The sequence below is a fragment of the Plutella xylostella genome, chromosome Z (assembly GCF_932276165.1).
Source record: "Plutella xylostella chromosome Z, ilPluXylo3.1, whole genome shotgun sequence".
NCBI lineage: Eukaryota > Metazoa > Arthropoda > Insecta > Lepidoptera > Plutellidae > Plutella > Plutella xylostella.
Window position 1 is genome coordinate 8212979 of NC_064012.1, and position 22242 is coordinate 8235220.

The 22242-nt window shown below is 38.4% G+C and overlaps 1 protein-coding gene and 1 long non-coding RNA gene across 2 annotated transcripts; one reads left to right on the plus strand and one right to left on the minus strand.

Moving 5' to 3' along the window:
* The first annotated feature begins 313 nt into the window (after positions 1-313).
* Positions 314-16166, plus strand: LOC105388773 (dnaJ homolog subfamily C member 11). Its single transcript, XM_038122011.2, has 13 exons — positions 314-501; positions 1959-2133; positions 2404-2485; positions 3066-3185; positions 3631-3758; positions 3919-4110; positions 4667-4880; positions 5451-5567; positions 7666-7857; positions 8337-8470; positions 9021-9169; positions 13978-14107; positions 14601-16166. The coding sequence occupies exons 1-13, from the start codon at positions 433-435 to the stop codon at positions 14624-14626; spliced, it is 1728 nt and encodes a 575-aa protein (XP_037977939.2). The 5' UTR covers positions 314-432; the 3' UTR covers positions 14627-16166.
* LOC125491316 lies at positions 12322-13629 on the minus strand. Its single transcript, XR_007268221.1, has 2 exons — positions 12935-13629; positions 12322-12689 (listed from the first exon to the last, which is right to left on the minus strand). It is a non-coding gene; the product is annotated as an uncharacterized LOC125491316 (long non-coding RNA).
* Positions 16167-22242: the final 6076 nt, after the last annotated feature.

The following is a 22242-nucleotide window of genomic DNA, read 5'->3' on the forward strand; positions in this document are numbered from 1 at the left end:
TGGCCTTCGGCGACCGTCCAAACAGAGTTTGTTCAAATAGCTCGATTTCTTTGATGTTGCCGCCACGCGTCGGATCGCTGGCACAGGCCAACGAGCGATCGTTGGCATTCGCTAAGTCGTCCAGATTGAACCAACGAAGGCCAACGAAACCCGTTCGTTGGCCTTCGTTGGCCCGGTGTGTACGCAGCTTTAGCCAAATGCAAATGCACAAATCTAAACTTATTTGCCAGGCTGTATAGTGTGCATTCGAAAACTCGAAAAACAGTCTCGCAAACTGTCGTTTGATCTGTACATACCTACCAACTTTTGGAACGCAGCCATGTTATAACTTTTGAAACGCAGCCGCGGTAAAGAAGAAAATTTAATTTATCTTTATTTTGCCAAAACCGTCGGTTTTATTTAATAAATTTGGAGCTAAATTAATGAGATAAAATGGAAGAAGAAGGGGATGCTATTTTGCTAGAAGATAATTACTATCAGCTCTTAAATGTGTCCAAATCAGTAAGTCTAGTCACACTCATTTCATCATTTTGTATTGTGCATGATTATTATATAACGGCATAGGATTTTCATGTATTTTTTGCGGTAATGATAAGAAAAAGATTGAATTTTGATATAACCATTGGTTTATTCTTCATAGGCCATTGTTGGTAATAAAATGAAAAGATATGATTTTTAGGTTACTTTTTTATGAATCTAAAATTGTATATAACTAGGTACCCATTTTATACCAATAGTTACACAGCCCAAGTACAGCCCAACATAAAAGAGATGCAAATGTAATGGCTGGATCCTAGTCTAATGATTTTAGCCGGTGTTCTATTATTACTTATACTGGTTGGCCCTGTGAGATAAGATCCAAACTTAATAGGGTGATAGTAGATTTAATTAGTAGCTTCGCAATTTAGGTGATGAACTTTTCATTACAGAAGATCATTATTCAATTTTTATCATTGTTGAGTAAAATTAATCGGTTATATCCCATTCCATGGGGAAAGACATTTGACAGAACCCTTATTACATTCGAATAAGGGTAGTTTTGGTCCGTATCAGATGTCTTTCTCCGTGGAATGGAATATAAGTAGTGATAAAAAATAATTTTATTCACATCTCTTATGTTGGGCTGTAACAACTGCATGTTCTATGTTCATTTTTTGATACGGACGGAGAGTAGTCTTCATTCTTTTTGGTTGGTGATAAACACTGGGTGGTTAGCCCCTGTACCTATTCTGTAGCTTTTTGGTGGTACCAATGATAATTGAAATCAACATAGCAACAAATTAACCAAAAACCAATCTTAATGAAAAAAATATTAAAGAAACTTAATGATAAATGCTTAAATTTAACACAAACATTTTTAAAGTTACGTTAGTCATTAAAAAGTTATTATTGACAGCCATTGGTTTTGAACCAGTGCCACTGGAGTTACAGAATACAGGGGCTGACCACCCACCATGGTGGGAGTCAATGAAACCAGACTATATTGAATGAAATTCAACTCAAATACTTTTATTCATCATATTGAATTTTTTATGAATTGCACTTATTTTTACTTTATGACTCTAAATTAACACAAATATACTTTTAATTGTATTGTTAGTTCCAATAAAACTGCTGCTCATTAATTATGCAATACAGGCATAGAACATCGCAGACTCGGGTGTACGATACAGGTCAACTGTTGTTGTCACAATGAAAATTTTAGTTTTGATGTGATTCTGTATTATGAGGATGTATTTTAATTAAAATTTTTTTTACTAGGGGCTCAGATTAGATGTAAAATGATACCTTCTGTAAAGGATTTTGAAATCTAGAATCAGATACCACATCACTCATATTAAAACTATGAACTTTTCTGGGCTTGCTAACCATTCAGACTTACTGCATTTCATTGCCTATTAAAATAGTGGTGCACAACCACTTCTAATTCTTTATATTCATAACATTATATGTTTTAGGCGACTCCAGAAGAAATCAACAGTGCCTACCGTCGATTCTCGCGCATGTTCCATCCTGACAAGCATAGTACCGACCCTACCAAACTAAAATGGGCAGAACAAATATTTAATAAGGTCAAGGAGGCTTACGAAGTCTTGTCTGATCAGCATAAAAGAGCCATTTACGATACTTTGGGTAGGTGAATTGCAATTTCATGCTACTTATGTTACTCCTGTGATATTAAAAGTTTTAACTACAGTATCAAAAACGTTATTTGTAAGGTCTTTTCTAGTGTTTTTTTTTTACAAGAAGAAAAAACCTTTTTATACTTTGACTGGTGGAAATGCTATGATTATTAAGTTCACCTTGATTGTAATCATTACTTTTATAAATTTTGCATTAAAAGTATAAATAAATATAAGTATTGCAATGCATTGTTATTAAACTAGAATTTGAATAATTCAGGAAAACGAGGCCTAGAAGTAGACGGATGGGAGGTCATATTCAGAACACGTACTCCCCGAGAGATAAGGGAAGAATACGAAAGGTAATTACCCCCTCATATCATTTATTTCTTATAGTTTGATAAATAACCTTATTGTGAAATAATTTGAATACTTATTATCACACGTTTTTTTAGAATATGTTTGTTTCACTATGCGATTAACACAATGTTGTTCGATTGCGTCATGGGTTTGGGATGATTTATATTAGACCGGCCGGGCCGTGTACGGGTCGGGGCACTTTTGTATGAAGTTTCATGCGTGACGTGGCTCGCTCGTGCCAAACATCATACAAAAGTGCCCCGGCTCGGACACGGCCCTTAAGCCCTTAAATCATCCCTTAAGCCTAGGCTAATGCTCGGACCCAGGTCGCGCAGCACAGTATCAAACAGATTCTGCTCTCGCATACGTTCATGGACTATGTCTAATCTGTCATAATCTACTCTGCTCTAATGGGGAGAAAATATAAAAGCTAATTACAGATGGCTCCTTAGGCGACTGTGCGCGATTCCCCAGATCTAATTGGTCAGAAACTGAAAGGCACACTCGATTGTGCTGCCAAAGTTTCACTTGGTTTTCTTCCCTATTGTGTGTTTCTGTTAAATGTTTTGTAATAAACTTCAGGTTAAAAAGAGAGAGAGAAGACCGCCGACTGCAGCAGAGTGCGAACCCGCGCGGCACCATCACCCTCAATATCAATGCTACGGACATGTTCATGAAATACTACGATGAGTATGATATCTTGTGAGTATTTTTATTTATTTATTTACGTAATCAAACACAATTAAGTACAATACAAGCATGGAAGTAGAAAAAAAGACGGAGGGAATCTCGCTTACTAAAAAGTGAGGCACCAAAAGTAAGTAGATTTCATTGTTGCGACGAGCCATTCACACTAAAAGTAAGTCAGTCCGCCGCCGCGTGCCAATCACGACGCACCTACGCACCCAAACTCTCTCATGTCGCCGCCATTGCTGTGCCTCATTTTTTAGTTTTTACTCTCCACAACTTTTATACTCTCTATAATCTCGGTATGTTTTCCTCGCAATCCAAAAAGGTTATCCCGACCGTAAGTATAATTATTACACAAAAGATTTACGTCATTATCATTACACTTAATTTCTAATGATTCACGTAACGTTTTTGTAAATCAGCAAAAAAGGTCTCAAGTCTTATTTTACTATTTTAGGGAGGAACCGTCCATATTACCAACAATAGAAGTTTCGGGAATGACCATCCAGCAGTCCATAGATGCGCCTATAACCCTACGAGATACTATGACGCTGTCTGGGAATATTTCTACACAGAATGGAATAGGTATGGACTTTCTATCATGTTTCTTACGAAATATTTTTGCATCTTTCACTATTGATTGCTATTGAAATGGTAATAACACTGACAAACTTTGAATTGATTGATCAACTTTCCAGCAGAGTCTATCGACATTTATTAAGGTTTTCATTTCTTTGTATTTCAGGAACCGGAGCAGTCAATTTATCGAACCGTCACCTTAGTTCTGAAAAGGGTTGGACTGAGGTCGAACTAGGTATCGGCAATGGGCCCCTGTTAGGTTTCAAACTGTTCAGGACGTTGTCCCGACTTATGTTCCTGAATTGTGGAACTGTACTGCAGTTTACGCCAAGAGGGGTCTCGCCGAGTTTTATTTCTAGTGAGTACTGTTTCCTTTTTAATAGTTGCATATAAGAAAACTTCGTATCTTTATGCTTTACCTTAATTACATTTAAGCACTCATCACAAGTACCTGCACCTGGCTCTCTCGTATGGAGCCTTTGTACATGTTAAACTGCCTTCCTAAGCTTGGATAATTTCCCACCAGCGCTGGTCCAATGCGATTTGGTGGCTAAATCTAGATATGCAGGTTACCTCACGATGTTTTCCTTCGCCCTCATCTCTTTCTACTATACTTATATCACTTTTGAGCACTTAACAGCATCTATAACACACCCTCTGTTGTGTAGTGTGACTCCTTACCATTTAAACCATATTAACATTTGGTTTTATGGGATGTACGGTCAGCTGCATAAGTCGTTATACACTTCTGTACCATGTCAAACTGACGAACCGTCAACATTTCAATGAATGGATAGACGGTTTCAGATTGACAAGGTACAAAAGTGTATAGCTACTTATGCAGCTGACTGTACGTTTTTTTCAAAAGTTGTTTTCTTGAATAAACATTTATTCTATTCTATTCCAACCCGCAGCAATGGCACTTCAACTAGACGCCCACTCCGTTGGCTACCTAACCTACCGCGCCGGCGCACAAGGCGGCTCGTCTATGACGACAACCTACGTACGCGACTCGGAGCGCTTCCACACCAACACGGCGGCGCAGCTCGGCTCGCCCCACTCGTTCCTGTCCTTCAGCCTCATGTACAAGATGCCGCAGCAGGATATGAAGCTGCGCCTCGCGCTCAAGTAAGTCGCTCTGTCATGTGCAGAGAAACCTGACCCCTCTCTCATAGTAACAATGCTTCTGAGAGGGGCCAGATGTCTCTGCCTTATACTATACAACAGGCGGCCCGGGTTCGACCCCCGGCCGGCACACTCGGAGCGCTTCCACACCAATACGGCGGCGCAGCTCGGCTCGCCCCACTCGTTCCTCTCCTTCAGCCTCATGTACAAGATGCCCCAGCACGATATGAAGCTGCGTCTCGCGCTCAAGTGAGTGTCTCTCTGGCTTGTGCAACAGGCGGCCCGGGTTCGACCCCCGGCCGGCACACTCACACCAACACGGCGGCGCAGGTCGTGAATGTGAAACTAATCACAGCGCCTTATTTATAGCAAATCTCAGTATAGTTGTGTTTATCTATGTAGATTACGTACCCGACCCGTACGGACAGGAATATAAGTAGGCCTTGTAAAACCCGTCATTTTAATAGACTACCTATCAAATACTAAAGCGAACTGTTACAAGTGCATTAACTTGAATGCAGTGCAATTTTTAAAACACATTTTTCACTTGCTCTTTTGTTTCTCTATTCACAGAGCCGGCACGTTCGGTGCGATAGTGGAGTACGGCGCGGAGAAGAAGGTGTCCCAGCACAGCAACATATCGGCGGCGGTGATGGTCGGCGTGCCCACCGGCGTCATGCTCAAACTCAAGTAAGTGCGGTTTTCTTAATATGAGCACGTATAGAGGGTGTTGTAAAAAGGAAATCTCGAAGTCATTCTAAAGAAATGTTGTTCTACGAATTTTTGATGGTCTTAATAAAATTCAAGTCCTCATAGACATAGTAATTCAAGTCCAAAAGTCTCCTCAGAATAAAAAAAAATATATTCTCATAGTAAAACGTCCCCCTGAGTTTCCTGCAGGTGCATAATATTATGAAAATTACAAAAAAAGACATATTTAATAACTTATTATTGCACTACAGCTATAGCGACTCAAGCGATTGAATATATCTACTTATTCTATTACTGCATTGCATTTTTGTTATTATTTTCTTGATGTGCCCGCGAGCTTTGCGTTTGAAGTTTCTCCGGTGTCCGGGAAAGAGTGATCTCACTATACCCACGCAAAATATACACATTGTTGGTCCAAACGTCGTCAAAATTTAACGTTAGGGTAACCTCATTGGTACATTGCGCTGCGTAACGAAGAAACGGTCATAAAATATGGCAGGGACGACGCTGCATCGACGCAACTCACCAATGTCTTGGCCTTACATTAGTTAAATTTATCTATAACAGTAAGAAGAAGCCACTGCGATTACGAGGGCTACACCGAAAAGATCGGGAATAGAATACTTAGGAATAAATTAGAGTGAAACCTTTTTGGTGTATCAAATGTAGTGTTTTTTCAAACATAATTCCATTTTCGAATTTTAAAAAAAGTAAAAAATAAAAGAGTATTGACCATTTGAATTTGACAAGTCGGTGTAAAAAATGGAGCTTACGCGGGAACATTTCCGTGCAATAATTTTTCACAACTTTCGTCGAGGTTTATCTCAAGAACAATGTCTCGCCGAGCTTGTTTCTATTTATAAACTTGAAGCACCAAGTAAAACGACTATATATCGTTGGTATTCTGACTTTCGCCGTGGACGTTCCTCTCTTACCACAGTCCCTTCTACTGGTCGGCCAAAAACAGCGGTAACACAAGATAACATCGATGCTGTACGCCAGTTAATAAAAGAAGATAGACATGTGACATACGAGCAGATTCGGGCTTCTCTCAGCATTGGTATGACAGCCATTCAAACCATTTTACATGAAGAACTGGGTGTCAAGAAGTTAGTTTCGCGCTGGGTGCCCCACCGTTTGACCGAGGAACAAAAGTCGGCTCGTGTTAATTGGTGTCGATCTGCTCTGCAACGGTTCAATGGAGGCAGTTCAAATGCTGTCTACAATATCGTCTCTGGTGATGAATCGAGGATTTATTCATATGAGCCCGAAAGAAAACATCAATCGGCAGTTTGGGTCTTCGAAGGTGAGGTCAAGCCAACAAAAGTTATTCGCTCACGCAGCGTGTCGAAAAAAATGGTCGCTTCGTTTGTATCGAAAACTGGCCATGTGGCTACGATTCCATTACAAGAACAAAGGACGGTTACTGCTGATTGATACACAACAGTTTGTTTGCCGAAAGTCGTAAGAGAACTTCGTAAAACTAACCCGAATCGTCATATAATCCTTCACCACGATAATGCATGCTCTCATACCGCTCGCAAAACAAGAACGTTTTTAAATATGGAAAACGTGGAGTTGATGGACCATCCTCCGTATAGCCCTGATCTGAGCCCCAATGATTATTTTACATTCCCAAGAATTAAAGATATGCTACGTGGTCAACGGTTTAGCGGCCCAGAAAAGGCGGTCGAAGCTTACAAATCAGCTGTTTTGACAGTATCCACTTCAGACTGGAATTACTGTTTCAATGATTGGTTTAATCGAATGAAAAAGTGCATTGAATGTCACGGAGACTACTTTGAAAAACAATAAAAGTAAATAATATTATGATATCTTTGTACTTTTTTCTATTCCCGATCATTTCGGTATCGCCCTCGTACACACCATGCATTCTATCCCGACACTTCTTTGACCATAGAATGATGTCGATTCTGAAGGCAGAAATTCTATTTTTAGAGCTGTCAAAACCTGTAAAATGTATTAGTTCGACAGCGTTAAAATTTGAATTTCTGCCTTCAGAATAGCTACCATTGTCTAGTATAATTATTATACCATCTCCCTCCCTCCCACATAGATGGACATGTGCATCACAAACCATCGTTCTCCCCATCCATCTCTGCGAGGAGGTGATGCCCTCCCCCGTGTTCTACGCGACGGTGGTGCCGCTGGTGTCGTGGCTGGTGCTGAAGAAACTCATTCTGGAGCCGATCAAACGAGAGCGGGTGGACCGCGAGCGGCAGCGGTCTATGGAGGCTAACTTTGAACGGTCAGTACATTACATCCAATGATTTCAAATTGAAGGATGAGCCGAAAGAAGATGATTGTCTGTCTGTTATAGGACCTTAGACACGTAGCCTTACCACAAAAACTTAGACAATATTTAACAGGTGTTTAGCGCTGTCAAACGCCTTCAAAATCTGTCAAATTTTGTTTTAAACACTTGTTAAACAGTGTTTAAAGTTTGTGGTAGCACAGGTATATTTTAAGTACTACAGTATATTATGATTGACGATGCAAGCTGTTAGTTCATGAAATATTACTTTTATTCATGTGTCTGCTGTTGAAAAGGAAAAAAAAACAACTTACCTGAATGTAACGCTAACCTTTAGATATAACGGTAAAGCTTAAAACAATTTCGAATGTCCAAATCACTACCAAGTAGGTATATTAGGTACGGGACTACCCTTACTGCCATTTCTATGTCCCCCATAAATAATTTAATTAAAATTGTATGATTCATTCCAGAATACAAGAGATGCAGCGACAAGCGTTGGCTACAATAGAGTTAATGAGGGAAACACATTCTAGAATCAAAAGTGACGAAGAAAAGAAGAAAGGGCTCGTAATTCTGAAGGCACTTTATGGAAAATTACCTCAAGGTATATCATATACCTTAATCCTGCGTATGTAGGTATAAGTACAGTCATTATCGTAAAAAGATAATCAATAACATCATCGGGTCCAAGCCAACCTCCAATGCACCCTTCTGCTCAACGGATGGGCGCTGGCGACTCGCCAACCCGCATTGGATTTCATTTCTATTGTGTTTGCAATCCGTGCAAATTGTACCGTGGTTTGGACGGCACGTTAAGCCGTGGGCCCCGGTTGCTGTTTCAGCAGCAGTCGTTAAGCCTAGTCAGAGGCCTACGGGCGGCTTGAAAATATCAGACAGTCAGGTTGCCCACTTACGCGACCACACTCTCTCAGCACAAGCTTGCTTGTGTTGGGGTCCACCAACCCGCACTAGGCCAGCGTGGTGGACTAGGCCTAAATACCTTCCTTCATTGGAAGGAGACCCGTGTCTCAGCAGTGGGGACGTGATGGGTCGTGATGATGAGCGTGCAATAATGACTTATCGTCATGATGATGATGATGATTTGTGTGCAGTAAAGACTTATCTCTCTATCTAAACCACACCCCGTATTCCAGGCGCGACAAGTCACGACATGTCGTCAGAGACAGTCGGCGACGGCAGCCCGCCGCTGTCGCCCGGCGGCCCGTGCGAGGTCATCGACGTGACCATCCCCGTGCAGTGTCTCGTCAAGGACTCCAGGCTCGAGCTGCTTGAGGCTAGCAAGGTAATCCTTGTACCCTTGTTACACCTACTGAGTACAGGGGGTCTAGTACAGGTTTGATAGTTTGGCGAAAACTACAAACGTTTACGTTTTCTCGCATACTAAGTGGCGCCTCTAGCGGAAACTATCATGAAACTTTTGACAGATAATGTATGCAGATGACAGGAGAAAACGTAAACCTTTTTAGTTCTCAAAAATAGCAAATCTCGTACCGTAGAGGCCCAGTATAGGCCGATCGTCGACCAATGAACGGCGAGCAATTGACCGACTCGACTCGGCCGAGGATACTATGTCGGCCACTCTACTCTGTAGGTGTAATTAGGGTATTACTACTAATGTTATAAACGCGAAATGTATGTGAGCATGGATGTTGGTTACTCTTTCACAAGACAACGACAAGGTTTTTTGTATGAAATTTCGTATAGCGGAAGCTTAAACCCTTCATTAACTCATAGGATATTTTTAAGGCGATACGTAGCTCGCGGGCTTAAGCTATTATTGGAATATTGCTTTAGAGTAATAGTCCACAGCTGGACATAGAACTCACGAAAGAGGCGCCTCAATACTGTGTCCTGGGCCTTTCTCATCCAGCACGCGTAGCACAGTATGGCTGCGACAAGATATAAATGACAGCTAGTTGCAACAAATTGTGTGATACCAGTTGTCCTCACAAACGCTAACATGGCCAACACGAAATAATCACTACAAGATGTGAGTTACAATTTTGACAGCGAGATTGGAAGATTTGTCTTATTTCCTAACACGGGTGTACCAATTTGTCCACACTTGTCTCAGTTTGACATTTGTTTAGGTAGCATTTTATCACTCAAATTCGAAGGTGGTGATAACATGTGACACAAACGCAGATCAACTACAAATAGATTCGCAATCGCCGTGTGCACTATTCTCTTTCTCACTCAAACCATAGATGTTGCCGACAAAAAAATAAAACCTAAATATGGGGAAATTTAACTTATCATAATAACAAAAACAAAACTTGAGTATATCGTCGGTTGATAGGAAAAAGACACTAAAGGCTAATTTTTCAATAGCCAGACAAAAGTTTTGCTGGGAAATAATTTTGATGCTGTTGCGTCTCAATGTTTCTCAATGTTTGTATTACCCAGATAACATTTATCTGAATATTGAAAAATCAGCCTTAGTGAGTTTTTCCTGTCAACCGACGATATAAGAAAAAAAACTTTACTCATACTTATTTGATTTCAATATAATTATTTAATATACACAAACTGAGTGGATTGTATAATTCATTGTCTTCGTCCAATCGAAACAATCCTCTTCAAAATGTGCCGAACACAATTTTGGCGACCGGTAATGTCTATCCATTTTCTTGATATTTTTTTTTCTGTCGGAAACCTATGAAAGAGATAAATGGATGAGCATGAGCATTATAATCGTGGGCCAAATATGTGATGGGGTTTTTTTTAAAGGAAACACGTATTTCGTATCAATACAATAAACTTTATATTATACAGAAGAAATCACACATGGAAGAAAAAAAAAGAAACGAACGATTCCTCACAATGAGAGGCACCTCATTTGAAAGAGGAGAATGACTTCTACAAAATACAATCTTCACAAAAACCGAATTCGTGCGCCCCATTTGTAAACCCAACCCGAGTCCGTTACAATTTCTAGTATTTTCTTTGCATACTATAATATTTGTGGGTAAAATAAATTTTCAATAACTTGCAACCCCATGTGATTTGTTATGATATGGTACCTCGTAATTTTTACTTAAAACTGATACTAAAAGACCTTACAGTATTAAAATTAGTATCGTTTTATATTAAAATCGAGCCAATAGATAGTACTATGATGAATGTAAGCTTGTTAAACTTGATAGTATCTACTTACATGTGAAAATATATCTCATCCATCATTCCATCGTGTTTTCGTTCAATATACTCTGTACAACCGAACAAAATCCACCCACCCATGTCACACACTCGTTAAGTGATGATAATAGTCTAATAAACTTAATAAACACCCACAAATCACTAGCAAATCAAAAATAAATAGCATTTAGAAAATTTTGTTGTAACTGTCAGCCTTTGTTTGGCACAGATTTTTCATTTGTTTCATTGTTTGGCACAGAGAACTGACGTAAACAGGCGCCACAGCAAAAAGGACAAAAAACATTTACAGCTTAACGTTTCTTTCTTACGCTTAATGTAGCTAAGCGTCTCTTTTTCGCAATGTCAGAACTGTCACGATTATACCCCTGTGGACACAAATTATTATTTGTTTAGTTTTTGTTAATTTCATCCTTGCTCTACAAGAAGAGATGCAGGAAAGGAAAATTACTATAATACTTATAAGGAGGATGACCCGGGACTCTAATAACCCGTTGAAAATGCTTTAAAAACAACATTTGTCAAAACACACATCCTCTTTTTATTTGACTAAAATTATATATCATATTACTTATATGTAGCGGTGTTAGCTCAGACGGGTAAGCGCCCGCCCCTCACGGAAGAGATGTGGATTCAAATCCTGTCGCTGACATGTGCTAATAAGTTAGATAGATAGACATTAATTTGCTCCACTTAAACATTTGTACACTTAAATTAAGAAGCGAAAAGTGTGTGTTGAAGCAGACCAAAAGGGAAGCAACGCAGCGCATATATTTGCCCTTAGGAACAAACCACAGATTTTCAGTTGTCTCCCATACTTATACTTTAAGTTTGCCTATTCACGTCAAAGTATGTAGGTAATGAAGTGGCTAATTGAATAGTTTGAATGCTAAATATAGAGTTCACGAAATGTAAATAATATAAACTGTACATTGAATACATCTGGCACACCGGGCAGTCAGCGACTCATTCTAATCCTTCACCACAGCGACAAACCCTAGTCAGGCTTTATGATTTATCAACAACACACTAACTGAGATGAAGTGGCTAATTGAATAGTTTGAAATGTGGAGTTCATGAAGTGTAAATCATATAAACTGTACATTGAATACATCCAGCACACCGGGTAGTCAGCGACTAATCCTTTCACCACAGTGACAAACCCTAGTCAGGCTTTATTATTTATCAACTACACACTAACTATAAAAAAATAAGTGGGTGTGCTAGCATGTACTTACAACTATTTTAAATGGTTATAAAAATATAATATTTTCTTTTGGTAAGTAAAACATTTATTAAACTTTTAATTAATAAATTATAAAAAGTATACTATTTCACACACCATAAAAGCATATTAGGTATTCTTAGTTATCAACTATCACAATAATCAGTCTGAACTTTGCTTATATCAGTCATCAAATGGGTCTCATAGTATGAATGCCAAGTTTTTCAACTTTTTCAGTTCGGTGCCGCTCCAGTTCATTGTTTCACCACAAGGTTGCTAATGTCATCTGACCATCATTCAGCACCACCATTCACCATTCAGGTGGTTTCTGTCAACAAGAGCTCTCCAACCGTGTCTAGGGCATCAATTTCTGACCGGTTTTGACCATCTTCCGTCTTGCCTACAAACCAATTTCAATGTTCTGTAACAAACAAAAATGTTTCATTAGATTTTAGTTATACTTATGAACTAAGATTATGACTCCTATTGTCCGCTTCATCATCATCATAACCCATCACGTCCCCACTGCTGGGGTAGGGGTTTCCTTCCAATGAAGGAAGGGTTTAGGCCTAGCCGACCAAGTAGTGCCATGTGAAAAAAGTTTTTTGAGTTGTTTTGTGTGCATATGCCCAATAATAATAACATGTCACGGGTACTGGCACTTACCTACTGTTTTTTTCCTTCCATTGATTATATAAATATTATTTAGTCAGACCGTGGGACAAGCATCGAAGATGATATTCTGCGCCCGTCAGGATCCTGCCCGGGCTTTTTTCTCAAGGCCTTCTAGCTCCTGGGTCCGGGTAGACAGTGGGTGGGTCATCAGTCAGGTGGCATGCTGTTTTTGTTCTTCGTCTCAGGGATCCGATGCATCGACGGCTGCCGATAGCAGGAGCTCCCAAGGAATCTGAGCGTGCTTGGTCGGGAGCAAGCTTGGTCGTATATCATTTGATGAGACGATGTCCAAGAAACTCAATAAAGTAGTTTAATGAGCCAATATGAATCCATGGGGTAGCGCAAAGCAAAGTAATATTACCAAAATAATACACTCGAAACTCTCGAAAGCACCAAACAGTCAAAATTTTCTTCAAGTTTGACGTTTGGTGACATTTTAATTGTCAAAAAACCATAGACAATACAAACAACAACCACAAATGAGAGGTTTTCGGAAAAAAATAACATTTGAAAAACTTATTTGCACAGAGCAGAAAAGTTACAGTGTCACTGGGACTAATGCCGAATCACACAAATAAAACGAGTCCCATGTACACCCTATGCTAGCATTTAAGACTGATATCAAAAAGTGACTCAATTTAATCAGTCACTTCACATGTTGTCTTATTATGGCCATACTAGCCGTGCAGACAGTACCGGTATCCTATCTAAGGTCGTCGATCCAGCCGATCCGTATGTAGCACCTGGTAGGGAGTTACCTGTTACGGCCCTTGTGTCTATCCATCCTTCCAGTCATTAGTTACGTGAGCAAGCATCCATACTACCAATAAATCAGCGTATGTGGTAAATAGTAATAAGAGTTTACTTTGTACAGGGTGTTGCAAAATTTGTATAGTAAGCCGAAAGGAGGAGACATAGGGGGTTTGTGCTCAGAATTACCGCCTGAGTCCTCCCCTTTCAGGTTAGTATACCAATTTTGCAACCCCCTGTATAAACTAATGTTCTCGCTTAACAACTGATTTCCCCGTCCACAGTCGGAGCTGCCAGGCTTCTACGACCCGTGCATGGGCGACGAGAAACACCTGAGCATCAGCTACATGTTCCACAACAGCCTACACTCGTGCACGGTGGCTGACACCCAGCCGCTGATCCTGCCCAGGAATAGTGAGTACACCCTGGAAGCCTTGGATATTCAATAAATAAATGTGAGGACATCTCACCATCTGACCCCAAATAAGACAGAATCTGTAAGCCCCTTCTCCCACTACGCGACTCTCAAGCGTCGCAACCCATGATCGCCTATAAAAAACGAGTCTTCGACGCGTCGTTGACTTACATAATATGTGAACAAGGCTTGCGATGCAGTCGCGTAGTGGGAGAAGGGGCTGCCTATCCACCGGGCTATCAAAAAATGTGCAAAAATCGTCCTATGAAGTGTACAATAAGTAACAAGTGTTGTTCATAAGACCCATTCACTCAATGATGCTTCAGTACCGGTTCTTTCATACATTATCTATGAACATTGAACGTATTCACACTTATGAAAGAAGGTACGAAAGAATAATTATCACTGAACTGCGCCGGCGCTGAAGCATCACATAATAGTAATAGCTGACGTTGTTGAGAGTGCATGTATTACGGAAGCCTATTGTTTCAGATCACCGAGTCAAAAACAGATCCTGAAAGAGAAGACCAAGCGCCCAGCGACCCCGCTGCGGCGCTAGCTAGTGCAGGACACTGCTGACTTCTCAACACCAACATAGACTACGCAATACGCATACGCTTACTACATCTGCAGTGAAGACTGCGACAAAATCCAGAAAAATATACGTATCTGATGTCAGCCTTCCTTGCCCACATTCCAATTGTTACGTGTTCTGTTCACTGTAGCTGTCAATGTTAATACAACTCTATGTTACATGGTGCAATACGTTTACAATATGGCAAGACAGTTTAGGTATGTCTTTTAAACTAAAAGTTTGTTTTAATATCACAAAATCGTTATTTGAATGTTAATCGTTGAAACCATATTTAGCAGGTGTTTAACACTATTAAATTACACAAATACTTGTTTAATTATATTTTGGCTTATGGTCGTGGTGCCCGTGAAACTTCTAGTCGCCAAATAAATAGGCTTAGTTTATGCTATAAAATGTAAGTACTATCGAGGAATAAAATCATGCATTCTAATTTCAAATCTAAACTAAAACTATCCCATGCACAACTCGTGCATGCCTGTGTGTGTAGAGAACACGAGAGCGAGAGATTATTATAATGTTTAGTAGATTACATTGCAGGCATTCTCAGCATTCTTTATAATATTTGCGTAACTTTTGAAGCTACGTAGGTACTCTACTCGCTCTAATCAATGTGTCAAGTATCCTTTACATAGTAGAAGCATAGACAAATTGTCTATGGTAGAATTAAACGATAGATAAGTTGAAGTTTGACGGGCTGAGGCGTATCATAAATTTGGCTGTATGTGCACTAGCAAACGTAAGGAATTGATACTGCAATAACTTGTTAAATATATTATATTGTATTGTTGATCAGTTTTGAATAGATTGTAGACATGTTTTTATTATTGTTAACAGTTAAATTTAACCAAAATATAGTATTACTTACCACGATGTGTTGTGGTTAGTTAACAAAACTTTGCAACTTAAAATATTCAGTGGCAATATTATACATATTAGTGTTACGTATTCTGTGACGATAAATTAAAAACCGAGAGATTAAAATATATTTTGTAGTATCTATTTTGAAACATAGTAGGTGCCTTTTGAACACAGTTGTAAATGATGTAATAGCGATTCCTACATAACTGTAGTACTTATAAATTTTAATGTTTATTTTGGTCCAGCTAATAAATCGGTACAGATATTTTATTAGGGTTCTTTGTGGAAATAGATGAGTGGAAATATGCAAAAGGGTTCAGAAAGGCGATGCAAAGCTTGCGCGGAAAAGTTATTTAAATTTAAAAGAGATATTTTACGTACTTATACACGTAATACTTATGTGCATTTTGCGTACAGATAGTTTTGTGTTGGGCATTTAAATAGATATTTGATGTGTATTAAATTTCAAATATAAACTACTTAAAACCAAAAAGTAAGTATAATGTGATTTATTATGTTAGTTACATTTAAAAGGTACTCAATGTTCTTATCTGTATTAGTTTGAATTTCAGATGGGACAGTAAGTCCCGACTAAAATAGTAAACCATTGAGTATGAATGGTCTGGAGACGAAATAGGCAGACGTTCCCCTCTGGCGGGGTGGTAGGCCAAAAAGGCCCACCGATTTATAAAAACTAGTTGCAGTCTCAATTTTCACTAGACTCAATCTAGTTGGCAAAGCGTTCGTTTCATAGAAAATGATTTGTTTACATACTAAAATGACAGCTTCAATTCATAGAATATCCGGATTCCGGATTTGATCACAGATTTGGTCATGGTTTATTATTATTAGCTGTTTCCTAGCAACCAATGTGAAAAAAATGCAATAGTGATGTACCGGTATATAGATATGTATTAATCGACAAAAAAGGTCATAGTTGGGAAGCGTCCGTAGTCGAATTGGCTTCAGTAATCGTAACTGATCACTGAGGTTAAGCAACAACTGACACGGTCAGCCATTGGTAGGTACAGCATGAGTTACCGATTTCAAATGGTTCTTTTCTGGACACTTCCGTGCTTCGGACGGGACGTTAAGCCGTTGGGTCCCGGTTGCTGCTTCGGCAGCAGTCGTTAAGCCTAGTCAGAGGCCACCCGAAGGGGCGGCTTGAAAGCATCTGACCGTCGGGTTGCCCACTTACTCGACAACTTCAGTGCATTGTACTCATTCAAAAACGGCGATACGGCTCGCGACCTATCACGTGAGTATAAATGTACAGCGAAAAGCGGGTGACTTAGTTTATTAATCATTCCTTATTAAATTTAACTATACCTAATTAATTTGAAATTAGTATTTCTAACCTATGTTCTCGAATTCATCGATAACACTTATCGATAATTGTTACATCCATTGGCAAGAAAAATGAAGACACTGTGTTCATTATTAAATGTCACTTCACGTAACCCTATATTGCTCTGAATTAAAACTCATAATGATATGTCCCATGAGACATAATCATGGTAAACGGTAAAATTTCCCCCCGCAAAAATTGGCAGACTTTTTTGTATCAAGAAAGATCGCTATGACGCTTCCCAAGGGTACACCCGAGTCCGCGTTGTTCTATGTAGTAAACTGCCGACTGAAATACTGAACCAACCTAACCTATGCGAAAATAATAATTTACCAAGTGCCTAGTCGGAAGTTCTATATTCTTTTGTAATTTAAAATTGTTATTTATTGTCGGAAGAAATAATATTTATCTTTTTAGATATTACCTTACCTACTTACGTCTGTTTGTTATGTATAAAACATTGCGATTGTATACATTTTGATTAAATACTTTATCGTATTAGATTTAGTCGTAAATATTTACATGACTCAAGTGCTTGGGTAAAATAATTTTCTGGATTTTGTTGGGAATATCACATAACATACCCATTCTAGTGCTTTTTGTCGAAACAATAATGTATGATATAATATATTTTCGCAAAACTATGATGTTGTTTAGTAAAGTGTATCGTTTTCCTTTTGATAGTGTATTTTTACTATGTATAGTAAGGTGTGTAATCACAATAAAAAAGGTTGCATTTCAGGTAATTGTCTGGTACTTTTAGCCATAATATGACATTGCACAAAACTAAAAACAGTGATAGGTACCACAATTTACCCTGAATATATTATGTAAAAGTACCTTGCCTATAGATGCAATTAGGTACTAGGATGCAATCTTTTTTATTTTGTGTACATATAGGTGGGTCATATTTTAATGACCAGAAGTCGTTACGTTAATTTTTATTTACTGTTATGGAAATATTTTGTTAAAATAAATATTTTAATAAAGTACCTATCATTAGAACTATTTAAATGGTTTCTTTTAAATGAAAAAATTGTCTCCATAAGGGTGCTTACATAGAGAGAGTAGGTTCCCTGTATGTACCCGTACCGGTAACCTGCTGTTTATCTTTCTCCCAGTGCGCTAGAGCATTTCCCGGATCTCTCAGTGAGCGATACCTAATCAAGTTACCGGTACACGTAGATACAGGGAACCCGATTCTTTATGTAAGCACCCTAACCTGCTATTTTGGATCCAATTTTGTGGGATATTACCAAATTTGTGGTACTTACCCAATACCCAAGGAACATAAATAAGTACAACCTATATATAGTAGATTTATCTCCGTGAACATCCAGTCAATGTACTTAGTGTTTTTTTGTCTATGATCCAGTCCTCGGCAGGTAAATCTACCGAAAGCTGAAGTACTTCACTACAGGGATCAATTTAGTAGGCAGGTATTTAAACTTTAATAAGTATACAAGAACCGAATTAACTTATAAAATAAAAAAATATTGCTGAAAACCCCCACATGGAATTTATTTTTATTAAGCTGCAACATATCACTGTTGGAGAACCAAAGAAACTATGAAACGAACAGGAAAAATGTGCTAGGATTAACAATAGATACAAAATAATGACGGACGACTGTGCTAAGCTACAAAACTAGTAGGTATTGTGTTGTGCAGCTAGGCGGAAATTTCCCACCAAGCCTGGGAGACAATATAATTGAATACATTTTGACTGTCATTTGACTCATTTGTAGGTATGTACCCCTCATTTGTGTACCTAATATAGTTAATCCTATTTGTAGTTTCAGCACGGGCTTGCCACGTGATTGAAAATAAAAAGTACCCACTGTCGGTTCATAATGAAATACAGGTGTAGAACTGGTAGATATATAATTCTTTATTGCACACAAACACATAAATTATAGAAGCGTCCGTAGTCGAACGGGCTTCATGTTCGTAACTGATCACTGAGGTTAAGCCACAACTGGCACGGTCAGTCATTGGATGGGTGACCGATTTCAAGTGGTTCTTTTCTGGACGCTTCCGTGCTTCGGACTGCACGTTAAGCCGTGGGTCCCGGTTGCTGCTTCGGCAGCAGTCGTTAAGCCTAGTCAGAGGCCTTCGGGCGGCTTGAAAACATCTGACAGTCGGGTTGCCCACTTACTCGACAACTCTCTCAGCACAAGCTTGCTAGTGTTGGGGTCCACCAACCCGCACTAGGCCAGCGTGGTGTGGACTAGGCCTAAACCCTACCTTCATTGGAAGGAGACCCGTGCCCCAGTAGTGGGGACGTGATGGGTCGTGATGATGATGTACATAAATTATAAAAAGAAATATGTACCTAAGTACACACAGCATAAGGTAATTTCTACGAGACTGATATACGGCCTTTAAGTAATAACACTCACATGTCACAGTTAAAAGTCGCCAAATGTTTAAGTATATTGCCAGTATTGCCCGTATTTAAGGACATGTTGTTCACAAGCAAGACGACCGAATGGCGTAGTGGTTAGTGACCCTGACTACTGAGCCAAAGGTCCCGGGTTCGATTCCCGGCGGGGGCAGATATTTGTTTAAACACAGATATCTTCTCTTTCCTTCCCTCCTTGTGCTACATCACTATTTTTTATGTGAATAACCATCGATTCTATTTCGATGGCATTCGATGGTCAATATTACCCTACTGTGGCGTCGTGGGCTAACATTTTAATTAACCATGAAAACTAGGTACTTACTCAAATTTTATTCTTTTTATTTAAGTAAGTACTTAAACATTTCAATACGCATCCCAACAGCGCATGTGAATAATAATTGTAGTTAAATAAGAAATATATAAACTTGTTATAATTTAGAAGTGTATCACTTTATACAGGGTTATTGGTAAGTAGACCAGATCCTTTCAGGAGGTGATAGAGGAAGGCATTTCCAGTCGATTGCACCCAATAATGCGTTATCCGAAACTTAACCATTTCTAAGATAATTTAATATTTAAGGTTTTAAAAAAAATCAAAATTTTATGCTTAAAACCGAAAATAAAAAAACTGGCCTTATTTCAATATTTTTGGTTGTTTTGCATAAGTAACACCTTAATAAACTAATTAAAATAATCAAATGTGCATTATTGGACTTAAATTAGACATAATACCTCAAAATAGTTAAACATTTTGAAAAAAATATTCAAAACGCAAAAACAAAAAAATAAATTAAAAAAGAATTTCATATGACATTTTTTTGTGCACTTTAGCATAAAAACATGGTCAACTAATAAGCTTTCAAACAAGATAATTCAATATCAAATCAATTAAGGTATCACTAAAGTAACCAGACGTCCCGTTTTGAACGGGACTGTCCCTTTATTCGACCACAAGTCCCGTTGTCCCTAAATAATGATCAGAGTCTCAATATAGTCCTGTTTTCAGTATATTTACAGTACTAAAGATACGGAAGTATTTTACGAATTTTCATTAATTGTAAACTACGTCAATCTACAAAAATATATGGATTGGCGTAATTTAAAAGTTTACACAGAAACTCGTTGGGTGGAAGTACGAGTATTCAAACACTGTCACACCAACAATCTGCAACATGAAAATATTTGTATTTTAATTGAATAGTAGATATTTTATGTCTACCTGGTACAAATGCTCCAGTAGAGAGAATATTTTCGTTAATGAATAAATTGTGGACGTCTGAAAAAAATCACTTGCTGGTTTCAGTTCTGATGGCAGGGTTCTGTTGATAACGAAGGTTAATATAAACAAAACGTGACAAGAATTTCACTCTTATTTAAAATCATCACCATCTTTATTAAAGCAAATTTGTTCCTCCCAGAAATATAAATACGACTAAAAATAAGTCGCACATAAATGTAAGTTGCATATAATTTGATAATTACTGTCATATAAATGGTGTTTTAATGAAGCTGGTGATTGCTTCTTATTTTTCATAACTACTTATAATACTAAAAAATATTTTATTTGAGCACAAAATAAATAAGGTTAAAAAGTTCTGTTTATTTTTATTGTTAACCTTCCCACTGGGAATATTGGTATATATTAGATTTATAATAATACATAGGTATTGTATCTATGGTTTATGGACGTCCCGTTTTGAGTTCTAAATAAAAAACCGGCCAAGTGCGAGTCGGGCTCGCGCACAAAGGGTTCCGTAGCAGCAAATATAATTTACAGTTAAATCAACCTATCTCAAAAACTATAAGAGATACTTTGATCAAACCAAAAATCGTTGAAAGAGTTAATTAGCATGCATCACCTCTATTTTTTTTAGAATTTTATACCCCGTAGTTATAAAAATAGAGGGGGGGGGGACATACTTTTTACGACTTTGAGAGCTGATATCTCAAAAACCGTTCACTTTAAAAAATGTTTTTTAGAAAACTTTATATCATTTTAAAAGACCTTTCCATTGATACCCCACACGGGTATGTACATCGAAAAAAAAAATTTCATCCCTCAGTTACATGTATGGGGGGCCCCACCCCCAATTCTTTTTTTTACTATTTAGTGTCATATTTTTGTAGCGGTTCATACAACACATATTCCCATCAAATTTCATCACTGTAGTACTTATAGTTTCCGAGTAAATCGGCTGTGACAGACGAACAGACGGACAGACGGACAGACGGACATGACGAAACTATAAGGGTTCCGTTTTTGCCATTTTGGCTACGGAACCCTAAAAAAATGGCCAGTTTAGGTATCACCAAGATATGGAAAAACTTAAATATTAAATATCTTAGAAATGGTTAAGTTTCGGTTAATGCATTATTGAGTTCAATCGACTGGAAATGCCTTCCTGTGATACTGAAAGGATTTGGTCTACTTACCAATAACCCTGTATACGAGTGTATCTGCCTACCTACGCACAACAAGTTACGCCGCATCTCACATAAAAACTTCCTAAGCATTTTTTACTGGTCCTGTTTAATTAGCAACAATTTATTTTATGGAATTTCGCAGAAACATTAAAATTTATCAAATCTTCTCATTAAAAGTGTCGGTATTTTAGATATTAGCTGCTTTGAACTAACCAATTTCTTGACTCGTTTTAGGCATTCTTAGAATGTACCGACGTACCTATACCGCATGTGGGTTTGTTTATATATTTATAATTTAAGCAGTATTAATTAAGCATCTTAGTCGAGCTAACTTCAGTCACTTCAGTGATCGTAGCTGATCATCAAAGAATAAAGTAATAAAGGGCTGATAATTAAAGTTAAGCAACGCTTCCATGGTTCGGATGGTAGGTACAGTAAGGGGCAGAAAAACCTGATCCCTCTCAGAAGCATTGTTACTATGAGAGGGGGGTCAGGTTTCTCTG